This window comes from Rhipicephalus sanguineus, chromosome 1 (genome assembly GCF_013339695.2).
Source record: "Rhipicephalus sanguineus isolate Rsan-2018 chromosome 1, BIME_Rsan_1.4, whole genome shotgun sequence".
NCBI classification, from domain to species: Eukaryota; Metazoa; Arthropoda; class Arachnida; order Ixodida; family Ixodidae; genus Rhipicephalus; species Rhipicephalus sanguineus.
In genome coordinates, this window is record NC_051176.1 from 214,887,585 (window position 1) to 214,914,116 (window position 26,532).

Consider the following 26,532-nt stretch of genomic DNA (forward strand, 5'->3'; position numbering starts at 1 on the left):
TACCCTGTTACATAAAAAACACAGTACTTTGTAACAAAGCATCTAGCTGATGAAGGCTGTCATGCTAAAGTGATACATCTGCCCTCCAATTTTTGATTTGTTATCAAGAGTGATTATGTTTTTACAAAATTGCCTGGTGTCTTCTCCAACTTGGTCAATATGCAGAATATTGGCTCATTAAAAAAGCTTTTCTACTACAATTTTGATGCATTATGGAATGACTTAATTGAGATAGATGTCTCAGTTGGTTTAATGAACGAGAAGAAGGGCAACTGAGGGGCTCAATTTTGGGGCGGTTAAGAAACTCAAGAGGTTAAGGACTACGCAGATGGAATGAAATATGATAGGCGTAACAATATGAATGCAGCACAGTGGTTCAGCGAGCAAACAGGGGTAGCCAATCATCAAGTTAACATTAAGAGAAAAAATATTGAGATGGGCAGCCTCGTGATGAATCAGACAGATGAGCTATGAAGTGTTTACCCAGGAATAGAAGTGTACCAAGGACGGCAGAAAGTTACGTGCTGTGATGAAATTGTAAAATTTGCAGGCATAACATGGTATACTGCATTGTGCTAGACAGGGTAAATTGAAGGCTACCAGTGAGACCTTATCTCAGTGAAGCCAACAGATAATGAAACCAAGGAAAGCATAGTGGTAGTTATTTGCAGTTTTAGACAGTAGAACTTCTTAAGCTAAAAGGAAATTTAAAAAATATTTTTGCCCCCAGTTGGAGCTAACCTACAACCTGTGACTTATGCATGGATTTCCCTGTCCACATTACTGGGTATTTATATACACCCAACAGCGAAAGATTGCAGCGCGCAAAATGTTTGAGAAAGCTATACTCTCACTTTGTCTGGGAGCATAATCTCCAAGTAAATGTTCCAGCGTGTAGTTGGTATTGCAGCCTATACGGTCGCCAGCTAGATTGGAAGCATTATACACTAATAGAAAAAAGTTCACGTTTGTTGTGGAGCCAACGTCCCGTGAACTTTTGCTGTTGTGTGTACATGTGCGAGCTTTAACCCTGGGAGTGGTGTTAGCCAGTGTCACTCATGATCATGGCAGTGGATCTGAAACATCTTTTTGACCTGATGGCACTGCATAGTACATGAATATTAGGAGCGGGCAGTTGACCAATGAACCCTCATACTCTACCTGAAGGCATCAAAGGCATCAAGACCCTCACTATGCAATGAATGAGAAAAAGAACCAAGTGGCCTGATCTTTATTAACGAACTTTCTTTCTTTGTTTTTCTTTGTTAGACACAACTTTAATGAAAACCAACAGAAAATGAAGTCAAGGGAGGTATGGGGATGTTATTTGTAGTAATTATGATACGAATGTGAAAAAATTAAAGTGGACGAAAAGACAACTTACTGCCGGCAGGGACCGAACCTGCAACCTTCAGATAATGCTCCCGATGCTCTACCAATGAGCAACGGTCGCAGTCGTGCTCCCGTTGGCTTTATTGGCTATTTCTGTGCATGTAAACCTGGGAGTGCTAGTCATCGCATCTTGTAGCCATGGTGGCAAGCCATACAAGCGGTGCTGACTAACACTTCCAGGCTTACATGCACAGAAATACCCAATAAAGTGGACGGGAGGATGACCGCAGCCATAGCTCAATTGGTAGAGCATCGGGCATGTTAGTCAGAGGTTGCAGGTTCAGTCCCTGCCGGCAGGAGGTTGTCTTTTTGTCCACTTTAATTTCTTCACATTTATATCATAATTACTACAAATAACTTCCGCTATACCTTCCTCGGCTTCATTGTCTGTTGGTTTTCATTATGGTTCTGATCTTTGTTAGTTACAGCCGTGTAAAGGCAACAGGCGATGAAGCCAATGAAAGCATAGAAAGTTATCCATAGTTTTCATTTCATTGAAGTGCAGATATGATAAGCTAAATAGAAATGAAAGTGGATAAAAAAAACAACTTACAGTCGGTGGGAGCTGAACCCACAACTTCCGAATTGCACATGCATTGCACTAGCAGTTATGCTAATAACTGTTTTTTTTTTTCTGGGCAAAGCACTATAGAATCTCCGCCATCTCATACTCAGACCTTCCCTGTTGGAGATAGTGCTGCTCAGCTGAAACTTGGATGACCAGCGATTGCTGGTGGATGAAGCCCATTCTGTAGCCAAAGCTACAAGAGGACTTTGGTCTTGTCCCCTCATAAGAAATTGATTTAATCCCATTTTTTATTAAAGTAGGAGCAAATGAAGGCATAAAAACACATTAGCTTTCATAGCATTCATAAACACTTTGTAATCTGGTTGTCTGTGGGTGAATAATTATAGTGTGCATGTGGTCCGTCTGTGTTGTCCTTGAGCCTTGGCTGCAGTTTACCACACTAATAGTGCCCAGACACTGCTTTTACTGCTACATCACACAATCACACAATTGCCATTTAAGCATTTCTCTGAGCTTCTAGAGCCGAGACAAATTGCACCTAGCATGCTTGCTCACTACGCACCTGCCAGCAAAAACTATGGCAACATGTTTTTTCACATTTTTTCTCCCTGCACCCATGTGAATTGCACTTACACAAGGTGACATAGGGTGGAATAATGGACTATTCCATACTCTTCACCAGCTCTCCATGACTGGACGAAATCTTCTGGGGCATGCCCACAGCATTTGTGTGTCACGCGATGTTGGCAAAAACCGCAAAAATGCTCCATCACATAATCTGCTTATGCACGATTACATGGAACATAAGAGAATAAGTTATTGTGGTACTGCACCTCTCTTACCATTAGTCCCTCCCTATTGGTCAAAAATCTTTGCTCTGTGCTAAAATTGCTTGCCCATCACACGACGTCTCAAAACCATAAAAACTCATAATGTCAAAATGATGCATATGCACCAAACAACTTTCTTATTTGCCGAATAAATCCTATGCAGAATAACTGGACGGTGCTCCTTTCTAAACAGAATGGAAGAAGGCTAGCTGTCTGCTGGTCATTTTGGCAGTGGTTATTCTTAGCTGCCGCTAAAAATCTATTTCTGTATAAGTAAACCTTTGTGTTGCCATTGAGTCCTCTTTGTGCATTTAAACATTACTCTACAAACTCTTCTTTGCTGAGGTTGAATTTTTTTTAATGCCTTTCTGCAAACTTTGTGATCAGTGCAAGTCACTCCAAGGTAAGCAGTGGTAAGCAAACGAATTGAACACAGTGTGTGGTGGAACCCTCATCCCATGCTCCAGCTCTACGACCTCAACCCTTTCCTTTTCTGCACGCTTATTGAGTCATGTCAGGCGGGTGGACAATAAAATGTGTCAAAACAGGCAGAGCTGTTCGTTTTTCTAAGGAAGAAAAATGGGATTTCCAGAACAGAAAGAACATTTGATTGGGCTCTTCAGAAAATGTTGCTGGTTCGCACCCATGCTTGCATTGGTAGTGATGTATATTTGATGTCGGGCAGAGCAGAACAGAAACAGGATGAAAGAGTTGTTCATTATCCCGCCGATAGTGTCTCCAAAAACTGCAGAAACTTGACAAAGTTGGAAATGAAAACATGAATACTGCTGTCACACTGGCTGAAATAATGATTTGCCTCATATTAAAAGAAATACAGAGCATTCTAGTGAAAATTTAGTTAAAGTTTGTTCAGTTGAGGCTTCTTGTTTTTGCTAAAATAATTTTAACTTCATTTAGCTGTGTTGCAACTGCAAGCAAATAGTATGTTCCAATTGGGTGCAAACAGCCAGATTGCACATCTGTGTGCTCCGTTATAGAGTAACTATACCAGCTACCATAGTGCTCCATCCTTTACATCAAATTCTACTTTACAGTCAGTGTTTTTCACTGCAGCTGCAGTGTCTGCTCACTAAAGGATGCATACAAATTTTGCTTTTCGCACGGGGCAATGTTTTCACTTGGCCATCGCCAAAGCTCTATAGCAGAACCTCGTTGATACATTACAGTTGACGATTTTTCAATAGTCACGTTCATAATTGATAAACTAAAAATGACCCAATAGAGCTATTATTCTTTTTTACCACTTTATATGTCACTGGAAAATACACGGCTTTGGCATAAATGTTCACTACTACAATTCCAAACTGCCATCATATGACATTGTTTTGCTGTAAGATTCCGTGTGATGCTCATCTCATGAAAAGCACAAGGTACCCATGATTGGGTGCAGTAACCTTCCGCCACTGCAGCCTTATTTGCCACACTCAATTGCCTTTGTCACGAGGAAATGTAGATACACACTTGATTTCCTCTTCTGGTATTGGCAAACCTCCCATTGACCAGCTGATCATCCAATGTTGCATTCATTGCTGTTGCTCAATCTGCTCGATTGAGCAAGTACACGTGTTAATTTGCTCAATAGCTACAGCTATGGCACTGAGGAAGCGCAAGCCTTTGGCCCTCAAGAGAAAGCTGAATGTACTAGCAGTTGCCAAACAGAGCCTGAAATGAAAGCATACATGCTACCAGTGAGCTTAGACTGCTGGTGTCAAATTGTCAGCTGCCAACATGCTTGGCACTAACACTGGCCACGTGCCAGTTGGCTGCCATGCTGTGGATGTCTGAGTAAAGGATGAGTATGCAAAAGTGTGTTGACAAAGCTACCAATTTCGTGCGCTGCCTTTCCACATGACAAATTTTGGAAGTCATATGATCTGCAGAGCTTTAGAAACATAGCCACTTGCTTCTCTGACATGGCACAGTTGAAATAGTGGTGCATGCAGCAGCATGTACTGTTTGCCTCGGGCCAAGTATGCATGCTCTCGGTGTTCCTCATCATGCCAGCATTGTAATGTTGAGTGCTACCGGTTATTGAATTAACTCTTTTCATGTGTTTCGGGGCACATAACATGGTGCTTGTTTAGTTAGTAAGTGGATGTTTACTGCAGTTTATACCCCTCACAAAACTACCACTATCAATTCATTGCTTTTTAGGCAAAACTGAAAGATCTTTTTATTGATTTAGTATTGTTTGTAAAGACAATGCATTTTTATCTCATTTAATTTTTCCAGAACACGTGAGCGAGGCTCTTCTCTACGTTCAATAGACATGAACTCTGTCAAATTAAAACTGCAGATGAAAATGTTTTTGCTAAATCAGAAGTAAAATACCTCTATTTTTACTTGAAATTGAAATAAGTATGTGGAAATGTTTGTGAACTAATAATTCAAAAAACGTTTGGTGCGCCGCAGTGAAGTTGCAGGTTTGATGCAAAAATCTCAAATAGGTATCAAGTGTAAGGTATGCCATTAATACGAATAAAGTGAAGAACCTTGTGGAAGCTTATGAAATAGTTCGTATTGCAGAAAAGAACCACGTTATATTTGAGTGCACTAATGAATGCATCCATGCAGGATAAAACTGTTCAACAATCTCATTCTATTTCAATATCGTGTGGTCTAAAGTGAATAAGTTACCACCATATGAAATTAAAGTTGATGGTATCGTATTTGGCTCCTCCTTCCCCAATAATTTCAGTGATCACTTTTGAGTGTTTGCATTAGAATAATTTAACAAGTTCCACGCTCTGATGTGACTACGCTTAATGAGCTAGCCAAGCATAATCCACAAATAAGAAATAATTACTTATGATAGAAAAACGGGCGAGTTGGTATCGATTCATACTTAGGACTCACAAAAAGGGACAAAAGTCCTTGTCCCTTTTTGTGAGTGCCGCACAGTCCTAAGTATGAAGAAATAATTCTCTCATTGGAGATGACATTAGGGTATGAACAGCCAAGATTAAAAACCAAGAACATAACCAAATTGGAGCATGAATATTAATTACAACATGAGCATTAACTAACGTGGAAAGAGAGTAAATTTGTTTTGTTAGTTTAGGAGATTTTATTATGCACGAGTCATGGTGTTATTTGCCTTGTGTTGAAAGATAAAAACTGCTTGCTTTTCATGAATAAACTTTAGTTTTAAGTTAATGCTTGTCCCGTCTGCTTTACCTTCTTGTTTCTTCCATCTTTTCTTGCGCTTCAGTACCGTTATGGAACCATACAAATGTGGCAAGATTTCAGTTCTTACAAACCATTTCTTTGCAGTAAAAAAATGACGACTGTTGCCTTAGCCGATCTTTGTGCCTGAGCATTCATTGGTTGAGGGTGCTCCTTTTCAACCCACTCAGTGCTTTGGCACTTCATCTCCTAGTCATAGCAGTATACCCTGGTCTTATATGCAGTAATAGTCGTCTTCTACCAGTTCCACATTGCTCTTCTAGGCACTGTTTGCATAGTTTTGCCTGCACAGTTTTGTTTCCGGACTGGCGTAAGCAGGTGGGGAATACTGTACCTAGACTCTTGACACGTGAAAATGTTCTTGTGAAATTTTATGAGTGCTTCCAACTGAAATCTCCAGGTAGTGGGCGAGTTGCCTGAGAGTAAAGCATACGTCAGGCACTGTTGAGTCGATACTTTCTTCAAAAATGGCTGCAACAGGTGCACCCCCCCCCCCTGCGATTCAGGGTCATCCCTGCACTCTTTGAAGTCCTTGAAGCACCATATAAACAAGTTGCACGAGACGTCATGACCAAATGCATGAGTCAAATTGGTGTAAGTATCTGTGGCCATTTTGTAAAGCTGCACACAAAATTTGATCACATAGCATTGTTTACACAATGTCGCCATAGGTCATATAATCAGCATACTTGGAAGCAATGAAATACTATAAATGAATATTGTTGCTGCCACTTTAGAGTGACAGTGATACAAAATCTTGTAGAAATTAATGGAGTCACAACGTTTACCAAAAACACAAAGATGGCATAGTGAATGTGTGCAGCAAAAAGCACTAGAGTTAGTCTCTGTATATTGAGCAAACCTTGTATTTGCCAATGTCACATTTTCTCTGTACAGCACAACCAGAATGAAGCAGTTTGCACAACAAATAGTCATTACTCCAGTATTCTACTTTTTACTGGCAGCACTGAATAACTTGAGTAGAAGAATGGACATTTGGGTAAGTTCGTACTGGTCTTTATGAGGTAGCACGAAAAATGGGGACACAAGGCAGGAAGGAAGACAGGACAGCACTGGCTCACAGCTAACTTTATGAGAAAGTGCACACCTGTATTCAAGCTACCACACCCATGTTCTTACATAGATGATGGCACTTTAATGCAATTACAAACAGCCAAAGAGTTTCATGAAATAGTATTCACTCTTCTACTATATGAAGCGATTCAAAAATGAAATTTCACTATCATGCACAGCTATTGAAGGCATGCTTACACAATGAGTGCACTTTCCATTTATGTGGTACACCTAAATAATCTGTCTAGTACCCCAATTGCCATGTGTGGAAATAATTGTGTCATGGCAAAAATCAGGATGCACCACTGTTCTGAATAGCGCCAAGCAACAAGCGACTATGCATTGCTATAGTAGAATCAACATCTCATCTAACTTTTTTTAACCGTATGTAAGGGCATTAAAATGTGTCATTGATGTGTGAACACATGGGAGTAGGGTTGTGTGGGTGTGTATATATATATGAGACACACACACACACCCTTGGACGGTAACTTTTATCATTCATTGAAGGATTTGAGTTTTATGAAGAAATGAACTGCTTCCTGTTACAAGCAATGCCTTCATGATGGAATGAGTGCAAATAGCTACTATGTGAGAATGATCTGAAAAAGTAATTTGTTAAACAAAGACTGCAAGGCACAGCACTTCACGTCCAGGGCACTAGTAGTAGCCCAATCAATCATGTGGTATCCCCTGCGTGGTTTCGTCGACGAAATCTATGTTGCATGTTGTGCATACAGCTCAAGTGCTTATTGCATGATGCACTCATGCATTTTCATCTGCCAAATTTACAGAGCTTGTGCCAAAGAACTGGTGTGACTATTTTCATTAGGTAAATGCAGCACTTTCCCACTAGCTTACCTTTCTGGTGGAAGAGCCTCAGCTACCAACAGTGGCGTAGCCAGGGGGTGCACACCGGGCCCGTGCCACCCCCCGAATTTTGTTTTTGCCATAGCATATAGAGCACAAAATGACACTTGATCTGCCCGGCTCCCACTTCAGATCACGGGGGTGCCCCCCCCTCCTCCGAAAAAAATTTCTGCCTACGCCCCTGGCTACCAAACAGCATAATCAACTTTATGTAAAAACTGGAAATGGGCAGAATAGGGTATACATAATGTAGAGCCATATAGTAGTAATAGAGTAGTGCCGACATTATGATGGCTTTGTGAACGTACGTTTCAAGACCCTTATATGCCAGACAACAAAGTTTTGAAGATGGTTGCATGCAGTTATTCATTTTACTGCAATGATATAAAAGTGAATGAGACAGTACACTGAAACAAAGGTGATACTTTTAATGAACATTGTTGAGATGAGAATCAAATTCTGTGCTGCAATAGCTCGTCTTCATGTCTGCAATATCCGGGAATGTTCCACAGACCACCACTTTTAGATGAGTTTTGCTGTCTTCTTTCTGTAGCAAGAAACAAGTAAAAACATCCATGCAAATGAAACAAGTGTATCACGTGCTTCTCTTAGGACAAGGGAAACGGATACATGCTTTAACCCTTTCAGACCCAGTGATTCATATATGTAGATCTTCTTCCGCTAGAAATCATATTTAGCATCTGCTCTAATTATGCTGCCAACCTGGTACACACAAGAAAGTGAGGTCACGTGTGAACGAAGAAATTACAGAAGCGGTTGCGCTGTTCACGCAAATTCGCTGAGGCAGCTTCTTTCACCGTGCAAAAGTGGGGCATTTATTTTAGTTCTGCAATAAACATTTGAATTTTTGCTATTGGGTATTAAGCTATAGGACCAAAATAATATTTCAAGTAGGAAATTAATTTAAAAATAATCAAAATATTATGAAATAATAATTAAATCAATTTAATTCGGTCACTAAAAGAAATAATTTGGGCCTATCCTGATAGGGTGCCCTATCCTGTCTTCTTGCTTGTCTCAGTTGCGCCACAAATATTTTATTAAGCTATGCACCAACTCGCCCAGCGTCCCACTCTGCAAAAGGGATTGCAAACAGACAAGTATGAATAGAAGGTAAAGTGGCAAAAGTGTCTCCCAATGTATCAAATGGCTGCAACACATGAAAACAGCTGAGGGAGTCCTGCTTCCTGCTGGCAAGTCAGTCATAAGCACAAATGCCTCTACAAAGACGCACTCCATTTCTCTAATCTCCTTTAATTGTGAACCAACCAGAAAATCCCTTTGGGTAAAGTTCTTCCTATATGATACCTTGAAACTTCTAGTATGTATCCAAAAATCATAATGGGGCCTGGTGAGGGGCCCTTTAATAGTTTCAATTGCAAAATGATTTAGCAATGTAACTACATAACAAATTTTGTTTTACGCTTTTATCACATGTCTTGATATTCCCTTAACTGTGCAAGCAGAACCTCTCTTTATTATTGCAAATTAGAAAATAAATGACAAAATATGGAATGTTCCCAGGATGCACAGATGTATCTTCAACATAGCTGTTTAACTGCTCACTTAGCACACATGTGCGTTCAATGACAGTGCTGCAATTGGACACTTCGGTCAGCTTTCGAATGAATCACTGCGCTTTCCCCCACTGCTAAGATTGAAAATGCTTGTGATGTGGTCAACAGAGTAATTTTTGATACCTCAGAGATACACTTCAGCGACTTCAAAGCGACGTCAAGGCAACAGTTGCAGCCTAGAAGAAGACAAGACCGTTTGTCGAAATGGCTTCAGCGACACGCCGTGTTCAAGAATTTTTCATCTCTTCAAGCTTCCATCTTTGCCCCCTGAACTTTTTCCACGGCAAAGTTATATTAACAGGGTAGAAAAGAACCACAGTACTCTGATGCCCTTGCAGATATACAGATATATGTGTATACCTTCAAAAATCCACGATAAGCTGAATTTTCGTAGGTTGAATTCAGTACAAAAATACAAAAAATAAATACAGGACACAGCATTGTCTACAACTGTGTCTAATTTCCAAAATTTCTGGCACAAGTACAAAGCACCATTTCCCTTAATGAACTTTTTGGAGCTCGCTCAGTAGACTACAATTTTACTACGCAATGTATAGTTTACCGAAGGCTCATACACTAGAAGCTTCTATCAAGTTTCTCAACTATACTGAAAGGATTGAGAATTGACCTAGAGCATTGCCTTTATCTTTAAGGCCTTCAAGGCACTGTGGCATAAGGATGATGATAATAAAGCTTTATTTAAATATAAGCAAACTAGTTTGGCAATTTACAAACATATAATTAGCACGAATTTGCTTTTTTTTAAAATTTACTTGTCCCTGTCTGGTTTCACCAAACTTAAAATAAAAATAGCAACTAAACACATGACAGTCAATGTCTGTATCACACCAATTTACAACAGCCACAAACAAAAAACAAAAAACAGAATCAAAAGAAAAGATGCCATAGGCCTTACAGGAAACCAGTGGTCATTAAGTTGCTGCCATACGATCTGCCATGTTCACGGGCCAGCCGGAGAGTGCAGCAAGCTGTAGCAGCAAGTGTTGCGCTGTTTTGGAACTTCACTTACAGGCCAAAATGCCTGTGCTAACATCTAGTTCTGCATTACATTTTGTAAAATAAAGATTTCATTTGCAAGGATCTTTGAGCAGGACTATATGCAAGCCAGTATTCATGATAGGGCAGCACAGGATGTCTGACAGTTATGGCAGTTATGGCATTAAACAGTTACTCAGTTTTTCATACATTTCGCATCACTATAGTCAAGTACAATGTTAGAAGGCAGCAGCATTTCCACCTCAAAGGTGGATGCCCACAAGCCTGCACCAATTATGCCAAAATATACATATGACATCTTAGTGAGTTAGCACGGGAATGTCACCAATCATGACGTCAATCTGCACACTCCAGATTGACATCATAAGCCGGATGGTCGGTAACACCACTGTTGGAGAACATCGCTGAGTTCACGAGTGGAACTACTTCTAGTCACAGAGGCAATCAGCTGCCGCGCTTCGGTCATCTGGGCGGAGCCTCTCCTGCCTTCTTTAGGTGTCACAAAGGCATAACAGAGTCGGCATTTGATTCCTGATACAAGGCACTGTAGTGAGGAGCATTTAAAAATAATTCTGTTGACTGATTACCGTAATGTCAGATACATCCCACAACTTTCATTAATGGTGTTGCATGGCACCACCTGGCCGACTAAAATTACGCTTAAATGAAATGTAATACAAAAAGTTATCAAATAACCAGTGCTCATAACAGTGAATCACATTACATGTCACGTGTAGGTTGCACAATTTGATTTCTTTGTGGCTTCCATTATGCAAATATTGATTGTTAACTGAACCGCTGCAATAATCAATGCATGAAGACGCAAAAAAAAAAAAGACTTGCATATTTTCTTGCAACACTTACTTCATGCGTAAATAAATAAAAAATGTATACTAACTTCGATATCCTTAACCAATGTTAACCAACTACTAACCTTAAAGAGACACCAAAGTGAAACACTAAATAGCTTAGACTGATAAATTAGTATTTAAGAGCTCTACAGTCATTAATTTCACAATCGTAGGTTCATTGTAAGATATGAAAATGAAGGTCAAACTTCTAATTTTTAAATTTCATTCCAAGCTACAATGACAGTACATCAGTATCACTTCACAAATTTCAGAATATTTTTTTCTTATTTTGGGCACGATGGCCCAATAAAATTTCCCAAACATTGCTATATAAAGTCTCTGGCTTGACTACAATGCAATGTAATTTTAGCCAATCAAGAATTTCATAGGCCCTAGCAGACACTGCCAAATATAAATATGACATCTTGGTAAGTTGGTACGGGAATGTCACAGTGGTGTTGCCACCTGTCTTTTCTTTTGATGGCTTTTATAGTTTATGAAGTGTCTTTTCACACAAGAAGGGCGTCCTTGGTATTGCGGAAGATTTATGAAGCCACTCAAAATATGCACAGTGGATAGCTGCAATTGCTACAGAATATAGAAATTTATGCAGTCAATTAAAATTTTAATATACAGTGATAAATCTAAGCTCAGTGCCTTAGTGAGCACTAAAACATTTCCAGAACCCAAATATTCAAAAACAAAAACTCTGTTCTTCTCAGATTCATTTTAAAAACACAGTTGTTATAAATCTGAATAATTTCATAAAGAATCTGGCCAGAATCCAGAGACCTTTTCAGGTTGGTACCATGGAAATATTCAAAAGCACTTGGAAAAGGAACATTACAGACAATGATGGCTAGATTTGTGCTTTTACAAGGAGCACAATCATACAATACGCTTGATGTTTGAAGGTTTGAACATCACACACGCAGATTTTGTGCCTTTGAAGGCATAGACTCAGCATATGTAATGCAGAAAGACATTGTGTCTACCTGTTACAATTCTTCCATGACAGCAATGCCACAAGTAGGCAGAAGGAAAAGATGTGTACACTGTTACCAGACAGCATGTGTATGGTGCAATTTTTAAGCAACAGGTGCAGGAAGTTCCTTCCTTTCCTGCTGAAAATACATGGAATTTTTATGTGTTCATCGTATTCAGCAACTGAAAATATGCCTTGTAAGAGTTTGTAAAGGGGTCCTGAAACACCTTTTCAAGTAATCACAGAATGGGGTAATCACTATGGGGCAGTCTTGGGCAGTAACTAGTTACTAGTAATGCGTTACCGGTAACTAATTTTTTTTTTTCAGTAACTTGTAACTGTAACACTGTTACTTTTTTACACAGTAACTGTAACAGGAAATAGCTTTACAGTTACTTTCCCATTTCCTCTCCACCTTTCACCTTTCCACAACACCGCTCCCCTCGCAGTTGGGGAGGAGAGGTTGCTAAGACTAAGTTCACGTCCGGTTTTTTTTTTTGGGAGGGGGGTCGACATATATATCCTTTTGATCACTTGAGCTGCTAGCTCTGCTCTTGGTGTACCGTTGAATCATTAGGACGCCAAGTTTAAAGTCTCCTTCGTCCGAGGCTCCGAGCTAATCGTGTTTGACAGGCAGCTAGAAAGCAGCAGGGCGCAAAACAGTTGGGAGACAGAAATACCGTGAACTATATAGCGAAGCATTTTTTAAAACCTCTTGGAACTGATTGTAAAAGTTAACTCCGACTCGCAGTTTTCTCTCGCCCCCCAACTTCCTTTGCGAGCCAGCGTCATCGCATTGTTTAGGTCAAAGCTATGTCCAGTTGTCCAGCAGTGTTCAACAAGCTCCGTCTTAGAACGCGTTGCATGAGCAACATCCCGCTTGTCGATTCTTTCATTCCCGTTTCGCCGATGTTGAGTCGCGTCGCAATCCCGCTTGTGTAGATTTTCACGAACACATGCTCCAAGGAGAGCTTTGCACCCAGCGGACGCAGAGCCCTCCGAAACAGGGTCTGATACAACTTGAACATAGGAAATAGACACAATGGACATTGTCTTCACTCGTGACGCACTCCCCGTTCCCCTTCGCATGCGCTTCTGGGTATCGCTAATAAACGTCCTAGGATAATGCTGTCGTTCCAGTGCATCAACTATGCTTTCCACTTCTATTGTCCAAGGACGTTTATTATTATTATTTGCAAATAAAGTCCATTTTCACCAACGGTGCATGAACAAATAAAGTGATGCAACAAAATGAGGCATACACAAAGAAGGCTGGTGTTGGGCCATCTTTTAGGTTTCCTTCGTCTAAGGTTTTACAATGTGCAATTTTGACTACCCGCGCATGCCTTCGTATGTTTTCATTAAATAAATCCTATCATTTGGTTTGTAATCTATTACATATTTTGTACAGTAACGAAAAAGTAACGATGTTACTTTTTCAGAGTAACTGTAACTGTAACAGATTATTTTTGGAAACTCTGTAACTGCAACTGTAACAGAGTTACTTTTTTGGCTTAGGTAACTGTAACTGTAACACTGTTACTTTTTACTGGTAACGTGCCATGACTGCTATGTGGCTACACTGTCTAATGAATTTCCAGCCACAAAAATTTCTCAGGTCCTTCGAGTATCAGTGGAATTAAGGGATATTACCAAATCACCATGCGACTTCCACTGGCCTTTCCTGTCCAGCCAAGCAGTGGAAGCTACTACACAGATATATGAACAGACAGCAAGGTCCTGCCTAAAAGTTATGTCGGCTCGCGTCCAACGGCCTTGGGCATATTAATTAGTTGATTTTTTTCTCTCTAAAGCGCTGGCTGCTACTTCCATTTCAAGCTTGCGACATGGGTGTTCTATATGCCTCGCTGGTCACGTGTTACTATGTGCTTCCAGGTACTTCAGCCCAGTGGTGTAGCAAGGGCGTGGCACACCGGCACGTGCCCTGCCCCCCCCCCCCTCCCGAATTTTTTTTGCCATGGCATACAGAGCCCAAAATGACACTCGACCACATCTGCCTGCCCGGCCCCCACTTCAGAACAAGGAGGTGCCCCCCGCCCCCCCATCCCCGAAAAAAATTTCTGCCTACGCCCCTGCTTCAGCCACAGAGACAAATTCAGTGATGCTACCGAGGACTTCTGATTTGGAGCAATTTTTGGAGCAGCAAAATTTCCGTTTTGGAGCACTTTGGAGCAGCAAAATTTTCATATTGGAGCACTTTGGAGCAGATAATTTTGCATCTGGGAGCACTTTGGAGCAGCGAATTTTACATCCTGGAGTGCAATACAGAAGCATATTGCATTAACATTCAAGCACCTGAGTATTACTATGGGGCTCTTATGAAGGCTAGAAATATTTCGATTCATTGCAAATCTCATAAAAAAATCATCTCAGGAGCATAGGCGTGCGCACAGGGGGGGGGGGGGGGGAGAGGGCGCCCCCCCCCCTAATCACCTAAGAGGGGGGGGGGGGCGCAAAATCTGCCCCGTACATTGACATTGCGATAGCAATTATATGGACACTCTCAGCGGATTTTTGCCGTCGCCGTTGCCGTAGTTTTCCGTATAAAGTCCAAATTAATAACATCACCACGCGCATTCTAGCCGCGGGTAAAAGCTCGCGAGCGCTGGCGACGAGCGCGGCATGGAAAAAATCAACTCAGGAGCATAGGCGTGCGCACAGGGGGGGGGGCGGGGCGGCCACCCCCCCCCTATCACCTAAGAGGGGGGGCGCAAAATCTGCCCCTTACATTGACCCTTGCGATAGCAATTATATGGACACTCTCGGCGGATTTTTGCCGTCGCTGTTGCCGTAATTTTCCGTATAAAGTCCAAATTAATAACATCACCACGCGCATTCTAGCCGTGGGTAAAAGCTCGCGAGCGCTGGCGACGAACGCGGCTGAAGCGGAGATTAAACTAGCCGGCCGTCTGTCTCCGCCGCACGGACAGCGCATGAGATAACATCTTCCCGCGTGCAGGCATGCCGTCGATTGCTCATCAAACAGAGAGGACACGCCCCGCCCGTCTTTCGTAAGGAGCATGATGGGACGCCAGGGGAGCGGAAGGGGGGGGGGGGGCTACAGTGCCACCTCAAGCTAACGTCGGGGATACCCATCCATGTCAAGCAATATCCGATGCCATTCGCAGTTAAAGAAGCCGTGGAAAAAGAGATCCAAGAGATGTTGCGCTTAGGCATCATTGAAAAATCAACATCTGCTTATCAGGCACCGATTGTTGTCGTCAAGAAAAAGGACGGTACGATGCGCCTGTGCACTGACTTTCGACAGCTGAATAGTGTAGTCGTACCGGATTCGGAGCCGATACCGCGACCCGACATGATGTTCGCACAACTCACGGGACATCAGTATTTTTCGAAATTCGACTTTACGAAAGGATACTGGCAGGTGCCGATGTCGAGCGCATCCAAAGAGTTTACAGCATTCGCATGCGATTCGGGCTTGTACCAGTTCCGATTCATGCCGTTCGGCATTAAGACTGCACCCGCCGTATTTAATCGGCCGATGAGAGATGTTGCTGGCGCCATCCCTCACGTATACTACTATTTTGATGATGTTCTCGTCGCCACCAAAACATGGGAGGAACATCAGGCGACTTTACTTCAAATATTCGAGCACGTACGAGCCGCCAATCTCACTGTAAAGCCCAAGAAAAGTGAGATAGGATTCCTGACGACAAGTTTCCTTGGCCACGTTGTAGGACAAGGCATGTTACAGCCAGTGAACGAAACATCGCAGAAAATTGCATCTGCCAAGCGGCCGGAAACTAAGAAAGAACTCCGCGCTTTTCTAGGCCTTACTGGCTATTACCGGGAGTTTGTACCAAACTATGCAGAGCTCGCCCATCCTCTCACAGAACTCACACGGAAAGGATGCCCGAATAAACTTGACTGGAGGGACATCCACCAAAATGCATTTGAAAGACTCAAGGGGATGTTATCGCAACACCCTATATTAAGAGCACCCGATCTCGAGAAACCCTTCGTATTGCGCACTGACGCATCGTCAAAAAGTCTGGGGGCCGTACTGCTGCAAGAGCACAACGGACACTTACATCCAGTGTCCTACGCCAGCAGGAAACTTCTACCACGCGAAGCGGCATATTCGACCATCGAACGCGAATGCCTCGCCATTGTGTGGGGTGTCCAGAAGTTCCATGTCTACCTCTATGGTCGGCCTTTCATCTTGCAGTCTGACCACCAACCACTCAGATACATCAACTCGGCTCGACAAGTAAACACACGGATACTCCGTTGGAGTTTAGTGTTGATGGACTATGACTTCCGCGTGGATTACATACGAGGCTCTGATAATGTCGGTGCAGACTATATGAGCCGAATGTCCAATGGTGTAGAGTAGTCTGTCCACGTGCTGGACGAGTGGTGTAAAACCACATCGACTTTTCACTTATTTAGACACTTTGTTACGCTTTGTGTGTGTATCCGCCCGTGCCTTGTCTTGCCACCTCGCTCATCTTGAACTGGGGGGAAGTGTGGTAAGAGGACGGTGAACGAGCGTCGGCGTCGTGTGGTGCTCGGCATGCGGTGCCGAATTTGAAGTGCGCGGGCTCCCCGTGATGATGATCGCCGTGCGGGGCCGATGAAGAAAGGCGCGCGGGCCAGGAAAAGGCAGCTCGAGCGAGGAGGAAGAAGGGGCTGGCCTGCGAAGACTGAGGACGAACTCGACGAGAGCGCATGAAGTTCTGGCTCCGTTCCGGCTTCGCCATCGTCATGGCCTCCTGAGCTCTGCCTCGCCCCGGCTCCTGTGACCGGCCTACCGTCCTTGGCTCGGGTTTCGTCCCGGGCAGTTCTTCCTACCGGGTCCATACCCGGGTGCCGTCCACGAGCCTGGGCCACGCCCCGGTGCTCGTCTTCGACCTGGGAGCTTCGCCTGATGCTATTCAGGGTGCCTCCAGGGCTGTTCTTGAGCCGGGGCCACGACCGGCGCTGTTCCGACATCCTGGCTACGTCACCGTGCTGACGTGCTGCCGTGGCCGTGCCAAGGTTCGCCGCAAGCCTGACTGCGTCGATTTCTTCGGACCCGCCGCCGCACCGCAAGACAGGGCAGACTGTGAGTGCGCGTGACTGAGGGCTTGTAAATAGGCTATATAGGATATGTTTATGCTCGTTGTGTACATATTTGGTCTGACGTCCTGGTTCGTGTCATATTAAACTTCCCTGTGTCTCTTGGAGCGTACGTCGTTCGTCTGGCCAACCTGCGCCCACATTCAGACCCCAACAGGCACGTTCATCGACGGCCGCCACCTCGCCTTCACTTTTTTCTTATGCTTATCCGCGAAGGCATCGCCGCAATCGCGCGGAAGTCGTCGTAATCACCGATCGACCGGTCTCTGCCGTTACCGAAAAGACGGACGACCTTTTGCGGCACATTGTGGCGTCGACGAGTTTACGGACGCAGTGAACCTTTTTGTGAGGGAAAGTTATCACGGTTATCACTTCTTGCATTTGTGCCTTCTTGCATTCCAAGGCATGTTTGGTTCATTGCAGGTGGTTGTAGCTGCAGAGAACGGCGTCAGGAAAGGTTACCGTGCGAAAGCTGACCGCGAGGCTTCATGCTGCCTACTATTTTTTTTTTCCTCACTGCCATTCTACCACTGAAGAAACGCCTGGAAAGTGAGCGACCTCGCTCGCAGCATCCGAAATCTGCGTGCGGTGCTCGCCGATCTGGGATATCTTAGTCGCGAGTAAACTGGAGCGGGTCACGCGTGAGCGTGTGCCCGTCACGCTTTAGAAGGAATGTTTTAACTTTGTTTCGTTTCGTATGTGCCATATTTTTACCGCGACCGTGTCTGAAGTGTTCGTTGTAAAAGTAGGAGGCTTTGAAAAATGTTCGCTATATGTGGACGCAGCTTCAATGTTTATCATAGGAAAATCATAAGTGCACCCAAATATGGTCGTTATAACCGACAGATCGGGATCAATCGGGAACCGATAGATCGATATGTGGGATCGTTATAAGTGGGTTCGACTGTACTCACATTTCTTCTGAAAGGCTTCCCAATGAAGACCGCTTCAAGTTCCGATGCTGTGGAAACGAAGGCATAAGTTCTGCTTCACAGGCTGAAATGAAATAGCAGCGAGCGTCTTAATTCAACACGGCAATTATGTCAAACTCCTCAATCAATCTTTTGACATGTTATAAATCTATTGTGAATTAAAGTGTTTGTTTTACTATCTGTTTATGTGCATACTATACTGCAGTGTACAGTGTTCACAAATTGAAATGTGAAAATTTAAGGCTAAGTGTTGCACATGCTATCGTTTCCACCGTCTTCAGTCTTTGTCATATCTTAATAAAGTGGCTGACTGGGCTAGTTGGTTGTGCATACTTAAGGTTAACAGCGCGAAAATAAGACACGGCGGACAGGAAAAGGACGAGACAAGCGCTGACTTCCAACTGAATTTTTATTGACACGAATGCTCTTATATACCCGGGTTAACAGAAAACAATCGGTAACAGAAGGTGAAAACATAAGCAAAGATATGAAATAACTATACATCAACTATCACTGAGCCTGCTACGTCAACTCGCGCATCCCAAAAAACAGAGCTCCCTGTCTGACAATGCAATTGATGGCTTGCTTACGCACGTGCCCCTTTCACGCGCCATCTGAGCTGCCTCAGAGATTATACGCTCATGCTCTTCTTTAATCTTATCCACGACTGTGGTCCTTTCAAACTGCGGAGTGCACCCACACGTGCTCACGTGAAGCGCCAGGAAGCCATCTTTGCCATTACGAACGTTATTGGCGTGTTCCCGTAAGCGCTCGTTCAGACATCTGCCCGTCTGGCCCACGTAGCACGCGCCGCAGGACAATGGGATCCTGTACACCACACGTTGCGCGCAGTCGACAAACTGCGTCCTGTGCTTGACCACGCATTGTTTACCGCGCCTCTTCACGGGGCAGGTCCTATTAGCCAACTGGGCCAATTTGTCTGGAGCACTGAAAACAACTTTCACGTTGAGGCGTTGTCCTATTTTCTTTAGGCGATGTGAAACCGTGTGCATATACGGAATGACCGCCAACTTTTCCCGCTTCTCCGCTGTGTTGCGCTCTTCGTTACGGTCACTGCCCTTACGTTTTCTCTTTCTGTGCATTGCCTCTGCCACAGAAATAAGCAACTGGCGCGGGTACCCTTCTCTTTCTAGGCGCTTTGACTGTGCCAGGAGACTGGTTTCCAAAACGTGATGGCAGGACCTGAGGCACAGTCAAAGCGCCTAGAAAGAGAAGGGTACCCGCGCCAGTTGCTTATTTCTGTGGCAGAGGCAATGCACAGAAAGAGAAAACGTAAGGGCAGTGACCGTAACGAAGAGCGCAACACAGCGGAGAAGCGGGAAAAGTTGGCGGTCATTCCGTATATGCACACGGTTTCACATCGCCTAAAGAAAATAGGACAACGCCTCAACGTGAAAGTTGTTTTCAGTGCTCCAGACAAATTGGCCCAGTTGGCTAATAGGACCTGCCCCGTGAAGAGGCGCGGTAAACAATGCGTGGTCAAGCACAGGACGCAGTTTGTCGACTGCGCGCAACGTGTGGTGTACAGGATCCCATTGTCCTGCGGCGCGTGCTACGTGGGCCAGACGGGCAGATGTCTGAACGAGCGCTTACGGGAACACGCCAATAACGTTCGTAATGGCAAAGATGGCTTCCTGGCGCTTCACGTGAGCACGTGTGGGTGCACTCCGCAGTTTGAAAGGACCACAGTCGTGGATAAGATTAAAGAAGAGCATGAGCGTATAATCTCTGAGGCAGCTCAGATGGCGCGTGAAAGGGGCACGTGCGTAAGCAAGCCATCAATTGCATTGTCAGACAGGGAGCTCTGTTTTTTGGGATGCGCGAGTTGACGTAGCAGGCTCAGTGATAGTTGATGTATAGTTATTTCATATCTTTGCTTATGTTTTCACCTTCTGTTACCGATTGTTTTCTGTTAACCCGGGTATATAAGAGCATTCGTGTCAATAAAAATTCAGTTGGAAGTCAGCGCTTGTCTCGTCCTTTTCCTGTCCGCCGTGTCTTATTTTCGCGCTGTTAACCTTAAGTAACTTTGTCATATCTGTGTAATTTCGACTCAAACACTCACATCAGAGCCAGCATCACCTTTAACAGCCAAATTCGTAATGAACTGATGCAGTTATCTCGAACAACTGCGCATACCAGTCATTATATTTAATGCTTTGATGTCGTGTTTCAATCTATGAGCACTGTACATGGCCATATGAGCCCTGTCAAAAGAACAAGCAAACCGTGCTTACGCAAGGGAGGTTCAGAGAAATAGGAACTTTGGAGTGACTCCTCTGCAGTGGCTCTGTGAACAAAAAACATATTTAAAAAATAATAAGGCAATGCATACCCTGAAAAGAGATTTAAGTGTTCCTTCCAAATACAGAACTCTGGTTATCACTCGTGCTTTAGTATCACGCTTGCTGTTACTAAACAAGCAATTTTGCACAGATTGAACAAGATTTCACATGACACAATGAAAGGTTATTTTATGCACATCTGCAAAAATGCAACAAGAATGATAAAATAATGAGACAAGACCTGGTACTTACATCTTTATCTTTTAAACAAGGCTGATTTGTTGAAGCAATTTACAAAGATGTCTCATCAAACACACATTTATGGTGATGGATCAAAGCTTGGAACAAAGCGGTTCAAAGTACTATTAGCGAGAACAGCAAGAACACGTGGAGAGACTGCAAATGGAGACTCATCAAAGCTATTTTGATGTATTGCTGGCGTTGCGCAGACGAATGGGTACCTGAGTAAAAAATGCCAACCCGCTGTTGAGTAAGCATGTAACAGCTTTATCCAGCCTGTCAATTTGCTGTCTTGGTTTAGACAAAGCAATTTATTATTTCACCAATCTCAACATGTTTACATTCTGTCAAAATGATGCATGATGCCACAGCCTTTTAACTCCATGAGCACTGTACTTCGCATTGGATGCATCTATGACGTACAGCGCTTCCAATTACCTAGTTCAATGAGATCATGCACAAGGTGCATGATCTCATTGAAACCATCACCATATCACATGTGGTGCACACGTATCAAATTATATAGTTTTGCTACCGAACAGACTCTACGAAACTTTTCCTTTTAGTATTTATTTCATTCTAATATCAGACAGTCATTTTTCCTCAACGTTCCTATTAAACTCTGCTTGAAAATTTTGCTCTATGAACATCCATACAAATTAATACTGCTTGACCCATCCTCAGCGTGATTAACAGAATGAAAAGTGGTTAAGAAACAGCTCAGGGATGCATGCATTGAAGGGCCGCACATGCTTTCCGTGCAATGCAATGCTCCTAAAATGGGCTGCATTTATGAGTACGCCTAATGTAGCTATTTTCAATAAATTTCACGGATATTTATATGTAAACATCCATCAGTGTTTTCAGTCTGCCAAGGGTTTCTTGCACCTTCTGACAAAACTTATGGATGTGCCATGCACTCAACACAGCACATGGACCATCGACACATAAATTTCAAACTCAAGATGTTTGTGTTGTTCCATTCTCTTGCATACATAGGTACCTTTAACCGAGTTGTAGTGGCAAACGCAGCCTTGAACACATCTTTTTTTACATCATTAATATGACATGTTTAGTGGCTGTTCGAGATCCCTGATCAAGCATTCCCCGAGCATTGTCAACATAACCGACAGGACAGATTTACAAGGTGCATGCAACACAACCTATAATGACACACAATGGGGCCTTATGGAAAATCATTGGAGACCTATCAAGGTGACTGTCGACACCTTTCTTCCCCGACCTCTGAACTTAACTAAGGCTTTTCACCAGAGGCAACAGCCTCTGGTGGAATCTCGCCTTTTTCTGTATTTAACTTAAGTGCTGAGCACATGCAATTAACAGCAATGCCAAGGTTCACCAGTTTTGAGTGTACTAAATCAAACCTTTATAACCCTTCCTTTGAACGAGGTTGGTACATCCAATATATCTATAATTCTGAAGCCAACATCAAGACACTGCAGGTACTAAGTCTGTGGCATCTCATGCGCGACGACTAGGGCTGGTAGTATACATAAACAAAACTGAACATCATCATTTACTAGAGTCTTACTCTCTTATGTAGCTACACAATGCATTAAAGCAATGAAGCAAGTCTTCTATTATAGATATGTACAATTGCATCCTATTGCACCCTAGACAGTATTGAGTAAACTCTCTCGATAAAACTCCAGGTGCCTGTCTAAAACCACACTACACTTGGCACACATTTTGAACTGGCAACATTAAAATGTGATAAAGTAATTTTTTGCACTCTCCGTAAACTGATGTTTCTTAGCACGGTATAACTGTGTACATTAAAAAAAAAAAATCGAACACAAATTTGACGTCATTACTGCTTTTGAAGTTTTCCTAGATCACTGACTGACAGATAAAAGTGCACTGTACAAGCATAGCCAGAAAACTAAGTCAGAAATAAGTTTTTGAAAAGGATGGCACTCATCAGCAGATCCTTAGTACCTCATTCTTTTTTTAGCTTTCAACAGACACAACCTAATGTGCTTAACTTTGGCTAAACATTTTCAAGGGACCCTCCAACACTTTTGAAGCACCTATTTTTTATTCGTGGATTGCGTAGACTGATGGCTGGGGATAATTTTAGCACAAGTCAAAGCACTGATATCAACAGATTTATTATTTTAATCACGCAATGAAATCACTACATCGCTGCTAAGCACATCTATGTGTAGTGGCGCTCGCCATAACTGTTGTTGGTGGAAGTGACAGAGAAGAGCGCAGGCCTTTGATTGGATAAATGTAAAGTTAGACCGTGATCGAGACACTGCATAAAAAAAAAAAAGATTATTATTGCGTTTCCCCTTGCTTTCTTTTCCATTGACTGTCTAATGGACACTGTTGCAAAAAAAAATAAAATAAAAAAAAGCTACTAGAGAACACAATAGAGGCGCTGGCTGCTATTTCACCTCTGGCTTTTTGGTAGTGCGGGTCGGATGGCCATACGTAAGGCTCCTCGCTCTTCTTTCTCTTGCTTGTGTACATTCGCAAGCTTCATCGTTTCGCACATGCCGTATCCCCCTTCGAGTTCGAGGAATCTTTGTTTGCTGTACTTTTTATACTAACGCGAACAAACAGTGCTGTAAAAATAAAAATAAAAAATAAACCGTGAAAACACGGCAGGGGCGCTGCCTGCTTTTCAGCCCGTGGCCTCCAAGCATAGAAAAATGCGCACACGAAGTTTGTCGTTGCATGAAAGTTTTTTTTTTTTGCCTGTGCACCCTATTGAGCAGCCTCTTGTTGTGCACTCATGAGTGTTATGGCATTCAAAGGGTGAAAGTCTTTCACCTCAATGCATTCTAGGTCTCATCCTTTTTCTTTGAGTGTAGGGGTTGTAGTGTCACGTTGTTTGTTACTACGATAACGGCGTGATCGCTGCGCTGGACGGAACAGGCAACAATGATGTGCAAGCTTCCCCTACGTAGGACTTTTCAACTCATTCCATTGGCACTGTCTTTTAATGTCAGTGGCGAGTGAAATGCGGTCATGTGACCCCGCGAAAACTGAGTTGACTGTAGGCATATCTTTTTTTGCTTGTATTTTGAATTTTCTAGGCTGAATAACTTTGGACTGCGTGCCCCTGTCACTGCCATTCTTGCTGCATTAATCTTTCCATCCTTAACTATGCACAACCCGCAAGTAAAAAATGGGGCTTGAATACTGTTGGAGGGCCCCTTTAAGATAAATGAAATCCATTACTGTTTTCTATTTTGTGTTCATGTAAACATAGTACATAACAGTTTACATATCTGAGTGCTCTTCACTTCTTGTTATTGATAATAATAATTGCCGGGCTTTTACGTCCCAAAACCACGATACGATTATGAGGGATGCCGTAGCAGAGGGCTCTGGGAATTTCTGCCCCCTGGGGATCTTTAATGTGCACCTAAATCTAAGTATATGGACCTCTAGCATTTCACCTTCATCAAAATGCAGCTGCCGCGGCCGGGATTCGATCCCACAACCTTTGGGTCAGCACTCGAGCACCGTATCCACTATAACCACTGCGGCGAGTCACCTCTAGTTATTGTCCACGACATTCTTTTTATTGTCCACAGCTTCCAATATTCATAGTGTGAAATTCAAATACAGGGAACTGCTTACTCCTTGGCCTTTGTAAACAGTAACAACAAATGCTTGCATTTTTTAGCCTAAAATGTTTATGATACTGTGGCCATAGCAACCACCAAGTGACCATTAAGTGGGCACAATTTTTTTGCTATAACTGAGCCCTGTGTAGCCTCACCTTTTCTTTGGGTCATACATGAAGAGGAAATTCAAAAGGCGGATGCCAGCTGGTGAGAGCCAGGGGAAGAAATGCTTCAGGTTGTTGTACCTAAAAAAAAGTGACGCAGTTCAGATTAACATGAAAAGTCCCAAGTACCCTTGATAACATAAGTGAGCGAAAATGCCATAATAAGGCTTCAAGATAACATTAATAATGTCTTCCAAAAGATAAAAGAATGAAGCAATGCAAAGTTAATAATTATTTTGTCATAATAGCGATTCAGAAATGCACAGCAGTTCCAAATTGAATCAAAATAGAGAACTTGAAGGGTCATAGAATGAAGCTTAAGATTTTTCAAATCCAAAGCAAATGAATGAGTCTGCTTACATGGAATATACTATTAACATCTACATGGCACTTTATTCATGCTCTAGCAATAGCATCTTTTTATAAATATTTATTAGTTTCCTGTAACCTTCAATACCAATAAAAAAAAAATAAGCTCAAACTAAACACGAAATGAGTCTTTTTATAATATTTATGACCTTCAAGTGCACAACTCAAGGGCAGAGCTAGAAGACTCTTTTAAAGTGGCCGTGCAACCCTTTTCCAAGCAATCATCAAATGGTTTCTTTAAAAGAGCTTATTGAATCATGAATCGACAGCCACAAGAATTTTTACAACACATCAAGCACGAGCGGAGTTACAAGGATTTGTCACACGCTTCAAGTGCTTTCTCTCTCCTTTTGTAGTAGCTAACACGCTGAAAGCTATGCATGAAGAGGGAAAAAAGGGGGGCAAGAAGATGCGTCCCTTCGTCGGTGCATTTCATGACCTTTTTCTTTTCTTTTATTTCTTCGAATGCGCGGCTTACTTTCAATGTGATCAGGAGCACACGCGCATGTGGTGGCCATGGTAACTATGCAACTTGCGATGCTCAAATCAACCAATGGCCGTAGACTTTGGGTTCATGGCGTGGTCATTTGGGTTTATGGCATCATTTGTCAAGAGAAGAGGGAACGATTCCTAGCTCATTTTGAGAATTAATTGCAAATTTCAGGCCGCATGTTGCGCTATAAAGTTTGGCTCGCGTGTTTTCAGGAGCCTCAGCTACCAGTGGGCAGCATTTTCTGACCATGCTGAAAAAGTGTTGCAGGGCCCCTTAAGTCCTGAAGCAGCTTTTTCTGAAAAGCAGGAACACTGAATGTGCTACCAGACATCACACTCAACAATATACTTCTAGTGGTAATTAAAAAAAAAAAAGAATATGAATGGAGGAATTATGAAAGTAATATTTTGGCCTAGCCAGCCTTCTTAAAAAAAAATAACAATGATACATTTTGCACATTTCAATATGTTAACAGCATCTTAAAATCTTTCACACATGTGCACACGCACACACATGCAAAGTGATCGTTTCAAATTCATGCATAACATTCAATGGGGTCCCAGATCCTGAGATAACATTTGAAAAATGACAATAGACTACGCACTGTGATGCACATTAGGAGTGACTTACGGCTGCTGCTTGAGGGTGAAATTTTCTAGTGCTGGCAGCTTCGAATACCCCTAATAACAAAATGAAGAGGGGAAGGAAGAAAGGCAGTGCCACATTAGTTATTGTTAAAACTTTGTACTCAAGAAGAGAATAACACCACTAATCCCAGTGACACAGAAAAGCTAAAAACACAAATGCATATACACAAATCAGCACGCAAATTGTGAAATACAACAAGTGGAATCCCGTACAGCCCCGCAATGTTAAAACGATAGTGAAACTCCAAGTCAAATACCAAACAGCAGACAACCCAACCAAGCTACCAGAAGCAGGAAGAAAAGCAATTTAGATTCCTAAA

General features: G+C 42.7%; 1 protein-coding gene across 3 annotated transcripts in view; it reads right to left on the reverse strand.

The window, feature by feature from the left end:
* Positions 1-8,328: 8,328 nt before the first annotated feature.
* LOC119371679 (cyclin-dependent kinase 10) overlaps positions 8,329-26,532 on the reverse strand; it is a 36,272-nt gene continuing 18,068 nt past the window's right edge. The window contains exons 11-16 of one of the 3 annotated variants that reach the window (XM_037642147.2): positions 26,196-26,245; positions 24,695-24,784; positions 20,647-20,699; positions 18,371-18,452; positions 9,624-9,676; positions 8,329-8,449 (exon numbers count right to left, since the gene is read on the reverse strand). In XM_037642147.2, coding sequence (XP_037498075.1) covers positions 9,658-9,676; positions 18,371-18,452; positions 20,647-20,699; positions 24,695-24,784; positions 26,196-26,245 — 294 coding nt within the window. In that variant the 3' untranslated portion in view covers positions 8,329-8,449; positions 9,624-9,657. Of the gene's footprint in view, positions 8,450-9,623; positions 9,677-10,416; positions 10,490-18,370; positions 18,453-20,646; positions 20,700-24,694; positions 24,785-26,195; positions 26,246-26,532 lie in introns of all 3 variants that reach the window. The other 2 variants (XM_037642134.2, XM_037642139.2) reach the window with 2 other exon arrangements.